General features: G+C 44.7%; 1 protein-coding gene across 2 annotated transcripts; it reads right to left on the bottom strand.

The window, feature by feature from the left end:
* Positions 1-7,590: 7,590 nt before the first annotated feature.
* On the bottom strand, positions 7,591-12,153 carry LOC144149083 (sulfotransferase 1E1-like). Of its 2 annotated transcripts, XM_077680620.1 has the most exons (3): positions 11,719-12,153; positions 10,122-10,153; positions 7,591-8,950 (listed from the first exon to the last, which is right to left on the bottom strand). In XM_077680620.1, the coding sequence occupies exon 3, from the start codon at positions 8,928-8,930 to the stop codon at positions 7,986-7,988; it is 945 nt and encodes a 314-aa protein (XP_077536746.1). In that variant the 5' UTR covers positions 8,931-8,950; positions 10,122-10,153; positions 11,719-12,153; the 3' UTR covers positions 7,591-7,985. The 2 variants fall into 2 exon arrangements, with proteins under 2 accessions (XP_077536746.1, XP_077536745.1); XM_077680619.1 differs by lacking the exon at positions 10,122-10,153 and having other exon boundaries at positions 7,593-8,950; positions 11,719-12,151.
* Positions 12,154-18,098: the final 5,945 nt, after the last annotated feature.

Below are 18,098 nucleotides of genomic sequence, written 5' to 3'. Positions count from 1 at the left end.
GGGATGCCGCTAGGGCTTGTGTGGTATCAGATTAAATGACTCGATGAGGGGAATTACTTGGGACAAATTTAATATTGCTTCCTGCTTATAGTCATGAGATGATGACGTGAGTCATAGATTGGGTTAAAAATCAGTGATGCCCTAGAGCTTGTTAACGCCCTCTCGAATGTAAAAAGAAAGTTGCACTTGCGAGAAAGGGGTTAATGTGGTATTGAAAATTGTGCTAGGATTATGTGTTCGCGCTTGTAGTGGAAGCGACAATCCCATATCTGCACAAGATCCCTGCATCCCAAAATCCAAAGTCGGCCATGAGTCGTTCAGGGATAACTCCTTTTTTAAGCTCGCCGCGACCAGACTTGTTCAGTTTGTGCTTCCTTCAATTTCCCCTATACTAAGGAAAGTTTTTGTGCGTCTTCAATTTTTCTAGAGACTTCCTGACCCGTTTCTGAATGGGAACAGAATGAGCTCTGCAGGCGGAGTGGTCGACGCCGCTCCAGGGCTTCTGAATAGGACGTTGTCTACCGGGCCCCGATCGCGAAAGGCAGGCACGGCTCTGACCGCAGAATGGGCAGGGGTCGTTTGCTTTCGCGAAAAAAAAGGCTTTTTGGGTGTATTTTCACAAGAAATAAATATCTTTTCCTTATTCAGCGTCAAGAAAACTACAAAGAAATCCCACCAACAAATGTTTTGAAAAGCTCTTCAGCAACCCTTTAAAAGCACGTCGAGCTTTTGATATGTTTGGAATCGCGTTTTTTATATCTTCGATATTTTTCGAAAAAACATGAAAAGAAATTTTTTTTCACGCCCTTCACTATTTCATGGGAAGTTACAACTCTACTGAGGTGGCATCTCCTTGCAATTCGAAATAACGCTTTTGTCTTATTAATAAATAAATATATTCATTAGTTTTCCTTCTTTATTGCTACTTTGTTACTTGTGGCTGATATGCCATGTGGAGCAACGTACGTAGAACCAACACAATAATGTACCAGTGTGGTAAACATATCTATGGTGCTTTACGTTTTTATGGTAGTAAACAAATATACACATGATGAACCAGCGCACTTCGGAAGCCGCTTTACATCCCCTGTCAGCCTTACAGCAGTAACTGAAAATACCACCCGCTGCAGTGGCTCAGTTATGCTGCTGAGCCCAAGGACGCGGGTTTGATCCCGATCTCTGCTTTTCATATGGAGGAGAAAAAAAGACGATCGTATATCGAGATTTCGTCGCGCGTTAAAGGTGCCCAGGTGCTCAAAATTAATCCAGAGTCCTCGTGGCCCAGGTGCACAGCCGCGGCGCGTTAAACTCCCATAACTTGAATTGTGAACTGAAATAATAAAAAAAGCCCTATATCTCCGTCCTTTGCTGCAAGTATCATCGAAAGACAGTATTCTTCTGCCATCCGTGCCTGTAAAACCCCCTTGCCTCCCCCCACCCCCACCCTGGTCTCTTCCGCTCACCCTACACCATCATAGATGCAGTCGAAGTTTGCTCAATTCGATCCGACTCTCCTACGTTCGCTCCATCTGTTCAGAGCTATTTTTTCTATGGCTCTTTGCCGCGAATTAACAGCCCGAAAAAAAGGAACACACAGCGCCTCAAGAAAGCAAGCAGTGCTTGCTCCAAAGTAGTGGATAGGGAGCGTCGTGCTGCTAGGGGGGAAAAAAACTCGAGCCACCATCGGGAAAAGAGTGGCCAATCACGAATCACAGGAATTTGAAAGGCAGGTGAAGTAAAAATTTTACCTTTTCCAGCAGTCCCATGCAAGGCACCTGATTGTAGTGCCAGAGTTTCCTGTAGTGAAATTTGTTATAAACGACTTCATGCTCTAGAGAGTATATTGCAAGCAACCGACGGAACGCGTAACCCCACCATCACGGGATGAGCCTTCCAGGATGACTTTCGCCAAGAATACTCATGGCGACGTCATCCTTTTTTTAGGGAACGCGCGGAGCAACAGCGCCACGATGCACCCTGCAAGACGTTTCGCAGGGTTACTCTTTTAACCTGACAGCACTATACCTTTTTCTGCTCGTTAAGAGTGCAATGAATAAATCGACATTCATGTATCCCAATATAGAGATACCTGTTTGTGTCGTCTCGGTACAACTATTCAGAACTATCTGAATACTGGCGCCACCATTTGTAAACTATTCCACCATGAAAATAAGGAAAGTTTACGAGAGGCTCTGACCACCTCTTTCGTGCAACCAGTAACGCCATCTTAGGAGTGTTCACTTTTTCTTGTATATTGAGCCCATTCTCCCTTTGGTTCTCCTTAAGTCGCTTCTCGCTTCGTCTTCTCCAAATGTGCCTCTGAACCTGTGGAAGCAATGTTGTAGCTTCGGCAGCAACAAAAATCGATCGCTTGGATTGTTTTAGCTTGTGCGGCAAAACGGCATATTGCCGCACTAGCGACGCCGCAGCTGCAAATTTGCTTGTTAATTCGCACCATATAGAGCGGGCTTATGGCACCCTACTTGCATTTGCGCTTAAAGTAATAGATCCAATTTTGCCACACGTGTGGTTCCCAAACATGAATACTCATCCGCCCACTTTCATTCCAATACCGTATGAATTCGAGGCGTAGACAAAGAAGTGGCTATGATTATCATTGTAACGATCGTTCTTCTGCAGCTCCACTAGAGATGTTGTACCTCATCAGATAGCTTAGCTTTGAGGCTCACTTCATCCGACTGTTACAGTATATATGTCAAAATCCGAGTAACGTTTTTTGCAGTGGCTCAGAAAAATCAGCCCGTATTTAGAAAGAACCCCGTACAAATATTTTCCTTGGTGGGCTGAGAGCAACACATGTGAAGTTCTCACTTTGTTGCCTCCTCGCCTTTGTGTTACTTCCCCATCACGCACCACTTGGGCCAACTACATTAGGCAAGCCGCCAGCGCGAACGTTGTGCAAGCCATGCATTGGCACGGGGTGTTCTGCGAAGGCCGCATTACCTTGGGTACACAAGCGCCTGCCATAGAAATGCTTCACCTTATCATTATCATTTTATTTTATGACGAATAATATTGATTACGACCGAAACTGCGTAGCATGTGTTATACAACCCTCAGACGACAGATCAAATTATCTTTCGAGAGAATGACATTTGCTTTAAATGTCAATATTTCAGCGCTACACGACAACACCGAAGGACGTTTGAGGTGAATGATATTTAGCGGCGAACCGAGGTTCCGGAGCTTATTCAGCGGCGAATTGACGGGCCTCGACAGCACTGGAGCATCAACAGTAAAGAAAGTTCACTAATACAGCAGAAAATATGGTTTCTAAAACTGTTAGCAAACATATTTTCCCTTCATGTTCGTTTTAAAATAAAGAAAGGCAAAAAACACTACGTAAAAAGAAAATCGAGTCCTCAATGTGCGCTCTACCCTAATGCGGATTTTTCGCGGACTTGTGTCGGCTTGCGATGTCTACTGAAATCACCTAAACTAGTGATTTTTCTAATTTTATTTAAAAAGATTCCTTTGTTATCTTTTCACAAAATACTTTGAATAAAACCATTCTAGATCGAGACCTTATTTGATATCTCGCAAGCCCCAGTGGCATCACACTCAGATTTAACCAACCTATGACTCACGTGACTATCTCGTGAGTATAACTTGGAAGCAATTTTTAATTTCTCCAACGGGATTGCCCTCAATGAGACCTTTAATTTAATACCCCCAGAAGCCCTAGGGGCACCGCTTTCACTTTTACCCGAATCAATGACTCACGTGACTATATCTTGGCTATAACCAGGAAGTGATTAACTTATCCCACGTGATTCCCCTCATCGAGATCTTTATTTTGATACCTCATAAGCCTAGTGGCACCACTTCGAATTTAACCCAATTCGTGACTCACGTGAATATCTATTCGGTCTAGCCAGGAACCAATTTCTAATTTGTTCTACGTGATTCCCCTAATCGACACCATTAATGCGATACCTCACAGGCCCAATATCACCACTTTACCTTTTCAACCAATCTATTACTCACGTGACTCTCTCATAACTATAACGAGGACGCAACTTTTAATTTGTACCGCGTGATTCCCCTGGTTGCGACCTTTAATTTGATGCCCCACAACCCCTAGTGGCATAAATTTGATTTTTAACTTAATCCACGACTCACGTGACTATCTCATGACTATAAACAGGAAGCGAATTTTAATTTATCCCACGTGATGCCCCTCATCGAGATCTTTAATTTGATACCTCGTAAGCCCTAGGACACCCCTTTGACTTTTAACCCAATTCGTGACTCACGTGACTATCTCATGAGTATAACCATTAAGCGATTTTTATTTGTCCCCCATGATTCCCATCATCGAGACCTTTAATTTGATACCTCACAAGCCCTAGTGGCACCATTTTGAATTTTAACCCTATTTGTGACTCACGTGTGTATCTCATGATTATAGCCAGGAAGCAATTTTTAATTTGTCCCTCGTGATTTCCTTAATTGAGATCTTTAATTTGATACCTCAGAAGCCCTAGTGGCACCATTCTGACTTTTAACCCAATTTGTAACTCACGTGACTATTTTATTGCTATAACCAGAAAGTAATTATAAATTTGTCTCACGTGATTCCCCTAATCGAGACCTTTAATTTGATACCTCACAAGCCCTAGTGTTCGTTGCGCTTTCACTTTACCCAAATCTATGACTCACGTGACTATCTCATGACTATAACCTGGAAGCGATTTTTAATTGGTCCCCCATGATTCCCCTCATCGAGACCTTTAATTTGATACCCCAGAAGCCCTACTGGCATCACTTTCACTGCTAACCCAATCTATGACTCACGTGATTATCTCATGACTATTACCAGGAAGCAATTTTTAATTTGTCCCACGTGATTCCCCTCATCGAAATCTTTAATTTGATACCTCACAAGCCCTAGTGGCACCACTTTGACTTCTAACCCAGTTTGTGAGTACGTGACTATTTCAAGACTATAACCAGGAAGCGATTTTTAATTTATCCGGCAGGATTCCCCTCATCGAGATCTTTAATTTGATACCTCATAAGCCATAGTGGCACAACTTGGACTTTTAACCCAATTCGTGATCACGTGGCTATCTCATCACTCTAACCAGTAAACGATTTTCAATATATACCACGTGATGCCCCTCATCGAGACCTTTAATTTGATACCTCACAAGCCCTGGTGGCATCTCCTTGACTTTTAACCCAATCTAAGGCTCACGTGACAATCTCATGACTATAACGAAGAAGCGATTTTTCATTTGTCCCACGTGATTCCCCTCATCGAGACCATTAATTTGATACCTCACAAGCCCTGGTGGCATCTCTTTGAATTTTAACCCAATCTATGACTCACGTGACCATCTCATGTCTCCAATCACGAAGCGATTTTTCATTTGTTCCACGTGGTTCCCCTCATCGAGACCTTTAATTTGATACCTCACAAGCCCTGGTGACATCAATTTGACTTTTAACCAAATCAATGACTACTAATTAATTAATAAATAATTAACATAAATTAGGTAATTAGTTAAAATGAACGCGCGTCACCCGTACCTAATTTTTGTCAAAGAAAATGTGCGTGTCATATGACCAACATCATCACCGTAACGAGCGGTTGCACTTTTAAACAACACGTAAACACGCGTTCTACCCATGCTCGCGCTTGGGCAAGTGCATACCATTTTTGCGATTTTCTTCCGCGGGTGGCGCTCTTGAACCGCGCCAGCAACGCCACCTGTCCCACATTCGGAACCCTATACGCAATAAAATACCGCTCCCTTTCTTTCTAGCGCGAGGAGCCAGGTCACCACCGTCATATCTAGCAAACCATTGTGTTAGGAGTTACGCTTCTCCTAATTAAGGCCAGTACACCAAACTGCACAGATTTCTCGGCACCCATTTTGGAATGGTATATATATTTGCCACGTTTCACACTGACAAGTTCTACCCAGACACACAGCGGTAAACCATTGTGTTAGGAGTTACGCTTCTCCTAATTAAGGCCAGTACACTCAACTGCACAGATTTCTCGGCACCACTTATATATTTGCCACGTTTCACACTGACAAGATCTACCCAGACACATAGCGGTAAAAAGGGGCTGATCGGGGCAGCAGTAACCAGCATCCCAAGCGAGGTTAGGTCAACGCGTTAATAAACATCACCACCACTACCACTGTCAGCGACATTTCCTCAAAAGACGGTAATTTCTATAACAAAAATCAGAGTGAATGAATTGACGAAACAACCCCGGCTTATATGTAAAATCAGCACAGCGTTCTTTCAACGGTATACCTGTTTTAGTCGGAGTCTTTACGGATAGGTTAGGCATGCAACAGTTTTTTATTTACAAGGAACTGAATCCACATCTGTTTCGCTCAAGGTGCATGATCAGGTTGTACGGCTAATGACATAAAGTCGGTGATAACACTTTCGTCGATATCACGATATCAAGGCGCATCCGCTCTGCAGTCTGGAGCAGCAATGTGAATTGAGTGATTTGACAGGAATTCGATTACTACTGATGGCACTGACAAGAACCACGCCCTTTACTTCAGGTGTTAATTTGCTAGGTATAGCAAGGGGAAGTTTTGCAATGGATGCTTATGCGCTGTTGAACCAAAATGCTCGTTTATGGAGCAGCATTATAAGTTTTGAAGGTATTCCGTTTGAAATGGTTGCTAAGTTTAAGTGAGACATATACAGCGCCCATATTTTACTGAAGCTCAAAAAGATTTCTCTGTGAGCTAACTGAATTAGATTGTAATCTTATAGTACAAAAAAGTGGACGAGCTGGACAATCAACCCCATCAAAAATTGCACAATCAACCCAACTGCCCCATGCTCGAAGAGGAAGAGCAGCCCGCAATGCCGCTTCTCCGCTACTCTCGTATAACGTCACATCAGGTGCGTTAAATGTAGCCAGCAACACGTTGGGTAAGGCCAGCCCTTCAAGGCTGTTATTTTAGCCTTATTACACGAAGATTTACATCCTATAACACACGCTAGAAGAGGGTTGTTTTGGAGCAATTTAAAGCAGTGCGACCGAACCCGAGCAAAAGTAACTGCTGTAACTAAGCGTAAAGACAATAATCTGCTATAAGAAGTCATCTATTGAAATTCTTTTAAATGCCCGCGTCGCTCTGAAATGTTTGCGTGAAAGTGAGCGCTAATACTGGTAGAGGCGGCGTATCCCTATTAGAAGCGAACGAAAAGAGTCACGTACTTTAAAAACAATATTCACGAGTACTCGTAAACCGTTTTTTTGAGGCAAGCATCTTTGGGACCTCGGTGTTTTAGAGAAAACGATTTATGTTCAACGTATAAGTGTCAAAATGGTGGGAACGTAACAGTAATAACCGAATTAAAAGGAAATAAGTATAGCCAATTGTTTATGGGTGAAAAGACGTCCCAATTCATTGAACCGTGCCGTGACAAGGTACAAGCATTACGACCCAGGAAATTGAGCTGCTTTCTATTTGTCACAGAGGTGGGAGCTGCGAACACATACAGACAATCACCAACGTCATGAACCGCGTTCACAATTGCATTGGCACTATCTGAGCGTGCATGCAGCCTTCTTTACGGTATTCAGCTTTTTAAATCACCGATTCCCACACTCCAAAAAGTAGGGGAAATTGGAAAAGCGAATTCCAGGGTAATTAAAGTTTATTTTGGGCCCCGTACAAAACATGTGCACATATAACAATGTCAAGCAAGATCCACCAACAAATTAGAGAGAAAATGGGTTTCTTATTTTTATGAAACCCCGTAATGTTGCGGACGCAGCATTCATAGCCTTTTATTTGTTATGATGCGCAATTCGTTAAAAAATTGTGATAAAATATACGCCCAATTTTCCACACGGATTGGTTGTCAGACAGATGGTGTCTGCACTGCACAGTGCTTTGACTTGAAAAATACGCATGGTTTTCGAAGGCATGCGCACCTAATAAATGAAAACGTTTTGGCGGGTCGCCTATTTAAGAAGGGGTATTTTCAATCCACAGCTTCATTACATCTGAACCTTGGGTTCTTCTAGCTATCCAAGCTTCCGTCTTGGAAATTAGCTCAGGCGTGAAGCACGCCTTCCAGCCACCCACTTCTCCTTTGCGGACGAAGCCTTCGTATTTGTGTGTGTCCTTCATAAACTCCAGCTTCCCTCGGTACGCTTCCGCGCACTCCAGAGCCTTCTCCTGAGGCAAACTTACCACTTCTTCCATCATCATGGGTAACCTTTCGTTAAGGACTTCCTTCATGCGCGCCATACTGGACGAGTCTATTACACTTCTCAGTGCGCAAGGATCCGCTCGAAGTTGGTTTCCATACTCAACGCCAAGGAAATCGGCGATTTTCAGCGCCCACAAGTACGGATCTTGTCGCATACTTTCGTAGGTGAAGAAGAACACATTCGGATCCTCGCGCCGCTCGTACCAAGGAATGACGTGGTCGAAGTACTCGCAGTACGACAACTTCCCGGTGATGAACATGTCGTGGAACTTCGCAAAAGACACATCTTTCTCGCTCTTCGGCGTCAACGCTCTCGTGTGATAATAATAAGAGACGCAGACGTCGTAGGGATTTCTCGCCACATAGATGTACTTTGCGTGAATCGAAGGCTGTTTCACGTGGAACGGCAAGTGACTCTTGATTGGACCAGGCCGGGCCATTCGTTCCGCCGATTCAGCACCCGTGAACTCGAGGTACGGAGACGCCAGCATGAAGTCTGCGAAAGTACTGGGAGGGTTTCCTTTGTTCAGTATACTTAGGACAACAAACTGCGTCCACGTGGTTCCACTCTTCGGATAGGAGGAAATAAAGACGTCGTCAGACCGGGGTTTGTAATCGATGGCTGAGCGCACGATATCTTCATCGAAGAATTTCGTAAATCTCATGCCACAAATTTGTTTATAGGTGGCCAGGTCCATTTTACGTCTCCGTGTACCACCTGAAAAAAAGAAGGGGGTTACTTTCCTACTTACTCAGAGGCCGCAATGCTGATAATGGTGGCCTCTGCCCCGTTTACAATACCGAGTTAGGGAGGCATGAATCCATCCTTATAAACGCAAGTGTTTGTCGTAAACCAATGTCGTAAACCCCAAAAACTGTACATGCAGCGAGTTTAACAGATACAAAATTGTTACTTTGCCTGCAGGCGACAATTTCCCCTTAACTTTTCCTAAGTTCCACCGGGGCCTGTCGTTGTTTAAAGGCCCCCTTAACGAGCGACTATTGGGACAGTATTGCCTACCAACGCTCTACAACGACAATCTACCTACAACAAACACAAGGAATGCAAACGCGTGACACCAAACGTTATCAGGAAAAGCTGCACCGAACGAGGGCCAAGGGTGAGAGATACAACCGTGGAATGCCGGACATCAGCAGGTACAAAGAGCTCAGGTAGACAAGGAAAAGTTTCAGCAAAAGCGCAACAAGATGTAGAAAAACCTCATTACCGAGACGCTCCCTACGCCCGTCAGCAGAAACTGCACTGAGAGAAACCCTGAGACAAGTATTGTAGAAATAAACTACCTCGGAGACGAATTAGCAATCTTGTGCAACGTTTGCTACTGACCGCGGTTTTGTTCTAACTTCACGGAAGTGGCATTGAACCAGTTTGACAAGCTTGCCCAAGCATCCCGCGGCGAATTCTTCGCAAACTATGAGACGCGTCCCTCCGGAATGGAAAAACTACTTGCCCTTTTCCCAGCCACTCGTTCTGTTACGCCACTCGGGACGCCCATCTCCCAGCGTTAAACAAAATCACCCAGAGCCTCCCATCTGCTTGTATCCCGTCCAGGTCTCTAGAGGGGCGGACGCATGCATGGTGGATCACAGTGCGAGATTATGGGACAACTACTGTGATTTGAAGAAAATTGCATATTTATTTCATTTCAGCGCGGCGTGTCAGACCTCCAAAACAGATACTTCACCGTTGTTTAGATAATTCCCGAGACGTTCTGATTTTTTTTATTTTCTAAAGCAGTCTCTAATTCGTGAAAGGTCGACTTATTTAGTGTTCCAGATGGACAGCGAACTCTACTCCTTAAACTCACTTCGAAATACTGACGCATTGAATAAATCACAATCATTCAGGGGGGTTTCAAGTAACTCACAATTTTGCTATTCCATTTGTCAGGAAGGTAATCTAGAATAAAGTAAGCGACAAGTTATGAGTAATTTCAGGGCATCATGCTGTATGAGAAAATTGAAAAAAAGAAAACAAGAAATATACCCATAAGTAGTTACTGTGCGAATTATTTGAAGGTGAAGGATTTTGCGGCGAAAGAATGAAATGGCAAGAAAGGCAGAGGCCACGCGCTCTCGCGGCCGCAGGTGCAAACGGCTAACAGCGAAGGCTATGAGTGAGTGACACGAAACAGTGATTCCCACGATGCAGGAGTTTTTACGTTCCTAAGCTGCACCTGGCCTGCAGGATGCGGCGTTGAATGGTTCGCACGGTTACATACTAGCTCGTAGGCAGTGATCTCGATACAGGTTTTTTTTAACCATGCAAAAATGTTTCGCTTTTTTCGTTATTATGAGAGAGCGAATCACTTTAGAGCGGATATTTTTTGTCTCTAGGGCTAGTGTACTTTTGTGTGTGTGTTTCCCTATTGAACAGCTTCTGGGGTGACGTTTTGGCTGGCGTATTTCTCGTCACAGATAGACCCTTTATGCTTGAACGAATAGGGGGAGGCAGCCACACACAGACGCTTCAGGTGCTCAGACATGACATGCCGTTTGTGCTGGAGGAAGACTCACAGCCTGGAAATCGCACTGTTCATGTGTTCACGAACATACACTGTTTTTGCACTGTTCGTTCACTGTTCATGCACTGTTCATTGAAATGTATCTGTTCGGGCAACCTGTTCGTGCACTCCGTTGCCTTTCTTGTGTGACGTTATACCTTCCCAGTTGCTCATTCGAGTCGATATTAAATAGCGTGTCTTCCTTCGCAATAAAAAAATAAATCGTACGATAATTATGCCGCAATAATTTATTTTATTTGTTTGCCATTAGAGCAGCCAATAACTAGTTTACATTTATTCTGCATATCCGTTAAAAGGCACGAGGCTCGCGTATACATAGGCCCCAGCTTGTTCGTTTTGCTACATCTCCTGCTTAAAGGAGCCATGAAGAGAAAATACAAGTTGGGTTTATTAGAAAGACTGCTTAGTCCCGATAACAATGATACCAATATCATCGCAATCTTCGAACAAATAACGGAGATATTAAAGAAAACGTTTGAAGCAGTCGCGACCCCCTAGCCAGTTTCCCGCAACTTTTCTATGACGTCACGGAACCTTGTTTGTGCTATTTGCAGCCGCTTAACTGACCTGTCACGACGACACATGACTGGACGTCTGCAATGGGGCCTCTAGTTCCATTTGACCGCATCACTTGAATGCTAACGTGCAGTTAACGCACTGAAAATTATGTTTTATTGTTTGCCCGTATGACGTCATTCTTGCTCATAACACGTCACTGTGGCGCAAAATTTGAAAGTTTTTAAATACTTCTTGCTTTTTTTTTCGTTAAAAAACATCTTTTGTGGCTCTAATGGAGCTGAGTGGGATACTGAATCCTACTTCTTTCAAATTAAACAAAGTTGTATTTTCTCTTCATGGCTCCTTTAATGGAGATGTTGCAGAACTGAAACCTTCGTTTTTTACTAGTGACTGAATTAGCCGATATTTTGAAAGTACTTACAAGCAGTCCGGAACTGTTTGGAAGGGCTTGCGTGGCTGCTCAATTCCCAAGGTAGCGCTACGACGAGTGGAATTCTGCAAAATGCTAAAGCCCTGCACAAAAAGTCTCAGGGACTTTTTGCTGCATTCTGGTTTTTTGTTTTGCTGTTGTGCTGTCGGGGTCATGAGACAGAAGGGAGCACTCCTACAGACGTAAAATGTTATCTTTAGGGTGCCTAATCAGTTCAGTGCTCTAGCGGCAGCGGTCCTGCTTGGCTTCGTTTATCAGTTAAGATCAGCACTTTTTATTGCTACTGTTGCGCTCAGCAACTGTAAAAAACAGCAGACATTTGAAGACGAACCAACGTTTTTAAAATACCCGCAGCTGCACCGTTGGAAAAACCTTCTACTGCCAGACATTTTATTTCTTTGTACCTGCCAATAGCGCAAATATCCGAGAATTCAACTGCGATCTTTACAGTTTTATGGTCGTCTTCCGATATGGTCCAACATTGCAAAATAATAAAAAGGTGCTGTGTTACACGCTAACAATTGTCCGTGAAGCTCCTTTTTTGTTTAGTGAGGGTGGCTTGCTATACTTGCTGCTCCGATTGTGAAGGCCTACGTGGTCAGGGAACTCTTTTTTAGGTTTCTTGTGATAACAACGAGGCCTAGAAAAAGAATGCGTGAAGCGGAACTTCGCTGAACATCCTTCAGAACGTTACTAAAAGTGCAACCACACTATGCTGACACGACGGCGACGGCGACGCCGACGAGTCGCTAAACCATCGCCAAGTGCCGAGTTGCCAGACCACGTTATCACGCCACGCCGACGGCGGAACAGACACGTCGGCCGATTGAAAGTCGCCGTAGTGTGACTTAGAGATGGGCAAAACAGCTCACTTGAGTGAGCGGCTAAGAACGGGTCTGTTCAATGAAGTGAACCGCGTCATTTAAACGGCTGAGCGGTTCATTTACCTCTGTTAAGCGTAATTTAAATTATTGCTTAATTTAAGCGCGGGAACTTTTCCTTGTTATGGAAACCTTTCTTTTGTCACAGCATCCGGTTTATCTGTAGAGAAAATAATTGGCTTCGCCGTCGTTACATAGGTTTTTATGTGTCTGTGGTATTTGAAGACTACGCTCTGGGTATCTATTTGATCTCGGTTGATCTCGGTTTCTATTTATGATTTCATTGAACCCTGAAAGCCATAGTCTTGAAAGATCGAACTTGCTACGAGCCAGGGCGTACAAGTTCGTTGTCATCATTGCGGCCGTTCTGATACTCCCAATGGGTCGCCGCTTTTTTGCATAATAATGAAACGTATTACCGCCTCCATGCTATAAATTAAATGTTGAGGAACCGAACTAAACCATACTACTCTTGTATGCGCCTTTCGTGCGCAGATAGGGCGCGAGAAAGGCACGAAACGCGCCCACAGTGTGCATTCTCCCGGGCCGCTCAGCGAAGCATCCACACTAGCAGCGCGACGGTGTCGCCAGCTACAGGTCGATCTCGCGGCGATTAGTGCCTACTGTGCTGAGGGGGGCATGGAGGAAGAAAAATGTTAGGAGGGAGCATGACGTCAAGTGGCCCCGCTTTGGAAAGCCAACCTCCTCTGACGTCGCATTCTCCTCTCCTCGGGCTCCTCCCGCGCAATGCATTATGGAAGATGCACCACTCTCAGGCCCGCGGTAGCATTTAGTGGCTCCGGCTGGTTGCCGGTGGAGGTGGAGGCGACTGGCGTTGCCGAAGGCACTGTACGATATTTTTCGCCCGCTTTACGCTCCCACCCTCGTATCGTGGAAGTAATGTCGCTATTAAAAGCGACACGACACCTAGATCCCATGCTCAGGGAGCACTTTCACGAGCTGCGAGCCGAATTTGACGGTTACCGCTGGAACCACGACCGGATTTGCTCGAACGCGCCGCTGTAAACATTCACAAGCACGGAGCGGCCTACGGGTGCGTGGTGTTTGCAGGTGTGCTTTGACGATTGCGTTTCGAATTTTGCTGGGAATTATCGCGCCACCTTCCCTTTACGTCATAGCGCTGAACGAGTGTCCCATCAGCTGAGAGGTGGTGCGAAAAGCTTTGGTTTCGCTCGCGTGCGAAGTTGCATACATTCGCCTTATCGGTGCTCCGGCATGGTGGTGCGTTGTACGAGCCACAATTGTCGTGACGACGTCTGTATTGCGTTGCTGTCTCCTTCAGTGCATTAGAAAACAAAAGGTGCCAAACCACTGATGTTGGGTGCAGGCGCGGGAAGAACAAATCATTTTCCGCCTCGCGTCGCAGGCAGAACGGGGCTGGTTGTTCGAGTACTGCTCAATCCGTGCGATAGGTATATGGGTAACGAACGCTAAATTACGCCTGGGAGGTGAAAAGATAAAATGACCAGAACCAAGAAAGTGAGGTGTGTTTTGTGAAATAAAATGTGAGGCACGGATGTCGCACTCTGCCATCTCCACTTTTGCACTGCGGCGGAACACGACACTTCTACTGCGGCGCACTTCGACGGATCCCAGAGCTCAATAAATAAATATGTTGTCTGTCTCTCCCGTCCGAACACTTTGCCTGCATGACTAGCCCGCTGCGCGTTTAGGGTTGCAGGCAGCGCTGCGCGGAACGCCCGGACGGGGACTCGTCGTCGAAACCCGAATACCTGGACGGCCCGGTTACCAAATAGAATGACGCAGCATAGCGCGGGCAGACGGGCGGCCGCGTGAGGCGCAAAGAACTACCGCTTGCCTATCACGTGAGGTAGGGCATCTCCCATCGGTTTTTACTTTTTATTTTTTATGACTAGGCTTCAGGATAGTCACTTGATGCTTCCTCCTAAACTTTTCTTTCCTCCATGGGGGTGGGGGGCGGGGGGGGGGGGGGCGGAGAAGGCCCGGACGGTGATGACTTGCGGCGGCGCCGGTTGGTGCGCTGCTGTGCGAGAGGGTGCATCTGGGCAGGCATCTGGGCGCCGTCCGCGCAGCGTTCCGCACGCACTGCAAGCGCCGCGCAGCTTCAAGTTACCCGAGCAGCGCAAAGCAAGCGTTTGTTTTTTCCGTGTATTTGTAGCGTTCGTTACAAAACACCACGTTGTATAAGAACTACGCGAGTTCGTTTACAATGCACGCGTTTTACATCATCATCACATCACAAGCCTATCTACGCCCACTGCAGGGCAAAGGCCTCTCCCATTATTCTCTAATTACCTCGGTTCTGTGCCAACTGTGACCAATTTATCCCCGCAAACTTCTTGATCTCATCTGCCCATCTAACTTTCTGCCGCCCCCTGCAGCGCTTGCCTTCTCTAGGGATCCACTCTGTTACCCTTAATGACCAGCGGTTATCTTTTTTCGCATTGCATGCCCTGCGCACGTCCTTTCTTCTTCTTAATTTCTACTAATATGTCTTTAACACCAGTTTGCTCCCTGACCCACTCCGCTCTCTTCTTGTCCCTTAATGTTACACCTATCATTTTCCGCTCCATTGCCCGCTGGGTCATTCTCAATTTAAGTTGAACCCTCTTAGTGAGCCTCCAAGTTTCTGCCCCGTAGGTGTGTACCGGTAAGATGCAGCTGTCATACACTTTCTTCTTCAGCGACAATGGTAGGCTGCTATTCATTATCTGAGAATGTCTGCCATATGCACCCCACCCCATTCTGATCCTTCTAATTATCTCTGCCTCATGTTTGGGATCTGGGTCGCGTTTTACAATACCGAAGTAAATAAATTTGCGACGTAAACCTCGCCGCCTGCTCCCGCCAGCAAAAAGATGTTAGTAAAGATGTTAGTTAGTAACCGCCCAACCGAATTTTATTTGCTTTGCTTCCGAGACTACAAATATCACAGAAAGTTCGAAACCCCTGACCACATGGTCTGCATTCGGCCAGAGGTGAAAAGAAAACAAAGTAATAATGGCAAGTATGTCAGGCAACTAACGGGACACTAAATCAACGTTTGAGATTAGGAAGTAACTTGTTGCGATGTGTATTAGAGGTGAAATGCAAAACATTATGGCAGTGAAATTAAGAGCGACACCTTCGATTTGTTTAAATGAATATTGATACATGAAAATTTCTCTTAAAGCGCTGTTTTTGTTGAAGATTCAACAACTTAATAAAACACTCACCTATAACGGCATTAAAAAACTGCATAGAAAGTATATTATAAATATTAGGTTTGTAAAAAAAACCTGTTAACATGACATTATACTGGCGTTTGAATTTTTAGAGCAGCTTTTATACTTCATAAGTTGGGAAAATAAAGAGAGTGTTATATCTACTACATTACATTGTTTCTCATGAAGCACCTGACTCACAATGCTACAACCACGATTTATTATTCCTCAAGAAATCCAAAGACTTTCGTCGTGATTCGACTAACCCACCTGCCAGATGTGCTACTGTAACGCTACGAACTGAACCATTGTGTTCAACGCATCACGTAGAGGCTAGTATGCCAAAGCGTATCGGCTATTAAACCTAGCGGTTTCTCTTCTTGATTTCTGGAAAAAAATAGCAAGCTGTTCCTGACAAAGCCATATTTTACACAGCTGTCTATCTGCGTTGTCCCCAGTGGTCGGGCATCTCTGAATTAGATCTACGGACACCTGGAAACTACAAAAATGATAAAATTATGAACACAGAAGTCTGGGGAACTTTAAATGCCAACATGAAAGAAAGTACTTTATTTACAGAACACTGGACACAATAACAGAACAAATCAGTATTCAAAAAAGGAGTCAAACCTCAACTATACGCACTCCCCACTACTGGCAGTTTTTGTCATTGCCTGTGACCTTTCTTTGTTTTTTTGTTCTGGCCCTTAACATAGAACATGAATCTCAAAAAGACATACAACTTGTCTACATCGGACGAATTTTCTTTTTTATGGCTAGAGCGCTTCCAAGCTGCCGCAGTGAAAGAAAAAGTAGACACTATGCGAAATTAAGTTAACTCTCGCTATAAGACGCTGAACTTGTGAACTTAAGGATTCGTGACAGTGAACTCCAGGCGCGGTGGCGCGCCTTTCTGTATTTATCACTGGCCCACCAAATGACCTCGCAGAGAGCCTAAAGCTGCCGACGAGGACGCACCCGCATTGTAGTGCCTATATCTGCGCTTTTCACGCTATAACGCGGTGATTACCCCTGTGAAATAGCTAGAAATTCCGCCGGAGCCACAGGCATTATCGGCGCCACTTGGTATCAAGATAACAATTAAAGGTGCCCCTTTCCGCAAAAAAAGAAGGATGATAGCCCTTCCCTGCATGGGATTATTTTTTTTTTTGGCTAGACGCGCACCCGGCCTTCCCGGACGAACGATGAAAGGCAGAGAGCGTTCCGCGGGACTACGCTATGCACTCCTTGAACGCCACCATGTAAACCCAAACACAGGGGTGGATTATCCATGGTTTAAATGGTTTAAATGAACCAGGCCCTCTGGTTTTACGGGACCCGCGAAGGATTAAAAAAAATGGCAGAATTGGTGGTTTTGTTGGAAAATGTTTAAGCCTGCTGATTTCCCCTGATTGAAACATTAATGCTTCGAAATAGCTCTTCGTTGCATTTGTGCATAATCCTGAAGTCACCTCAGAGTTGTTAAGTCTGAGGTGAAGACGTTGCATTCACCCAAAATCATGCATCGCCCAAAGTGAAGGAGCTGACCCAGGTGATGGACACATGTAGCCGGACTGGGATTTGAGCAGCTGCGGTCTACGGTGACCACCCGCGCCTAAGTAACACACTGCAATAACGTTTATTCCACCTCCAACGATTTCGGAACGCGAAAAGGAAGGTACATAGAGAGATTGCTGTTAATTTTTTTTTTGTACTTGTGGGTCACAAATTGCCCTAGTGAACAGTCAATCGGCGAGTTGAAATTGATCAAAAACAGCTTCGATCAACGATGGCTGAGAGCTACATCAGCGATTTGTCGCGGCTGAGCGTGGGGACGGAGATTGTTAGCAAGGTGAGTGTTCAATGCATCAACAAACTGCTCCAGCAAGGGAAACGATGACGCTTGTGGAAATGTATAGACCTTTTTTTTTTCTTTTCTAAAAAAATGAATAAAAGGAGAAAACTTGTTAATCCCTATACGCGCTCCATTTCAAGGTTGAATTTCTGCGATACGCGCGTAACCTATATTTTGTGAAGTAAAAAATTTTGTTTAATTATCCAGTAATTTAAAAGCAGGAGAAGCCTGCGCAATATGAATGTATTTTTAATTTTTTTAATGCGGATATAGCCTGCACAAATGTAAATGTATTACCTGTTTAAAAGAGAACTATTTCTGCGTAAATAAAAAGACGAGCGATTGTTTATTCGAGAGTGTTATAAATGTTTTTGTGAAAGTTCGGTATCGATATCATTTTGCTTAGGCGCCTCCATTTCTAAGAGATTT

Source organism: Haemaphysalis longicornis, unplaced genomic scaffold, assembly GCF_048455015.1.
Source record: "Haemaphysalis longicornis isolate Haplotype H1 unplaced genomic scaffold, Haemaphysalis longicornis Haplotype H1 scaffold_8, whole genome shotgun sequence".
Lineage (NCBI taxonomy): Eukaryota > Metazoa > Arthropoda > Arachnida > Ixodida > Ixodidae > Haemaphysalis > Haemaphysalis longicornis.
The sequence above is the reverse complement of the archived record's forward strand: the minus strand, read 5'-3'. Positions and strand labels throughout refer to the sequence as shown.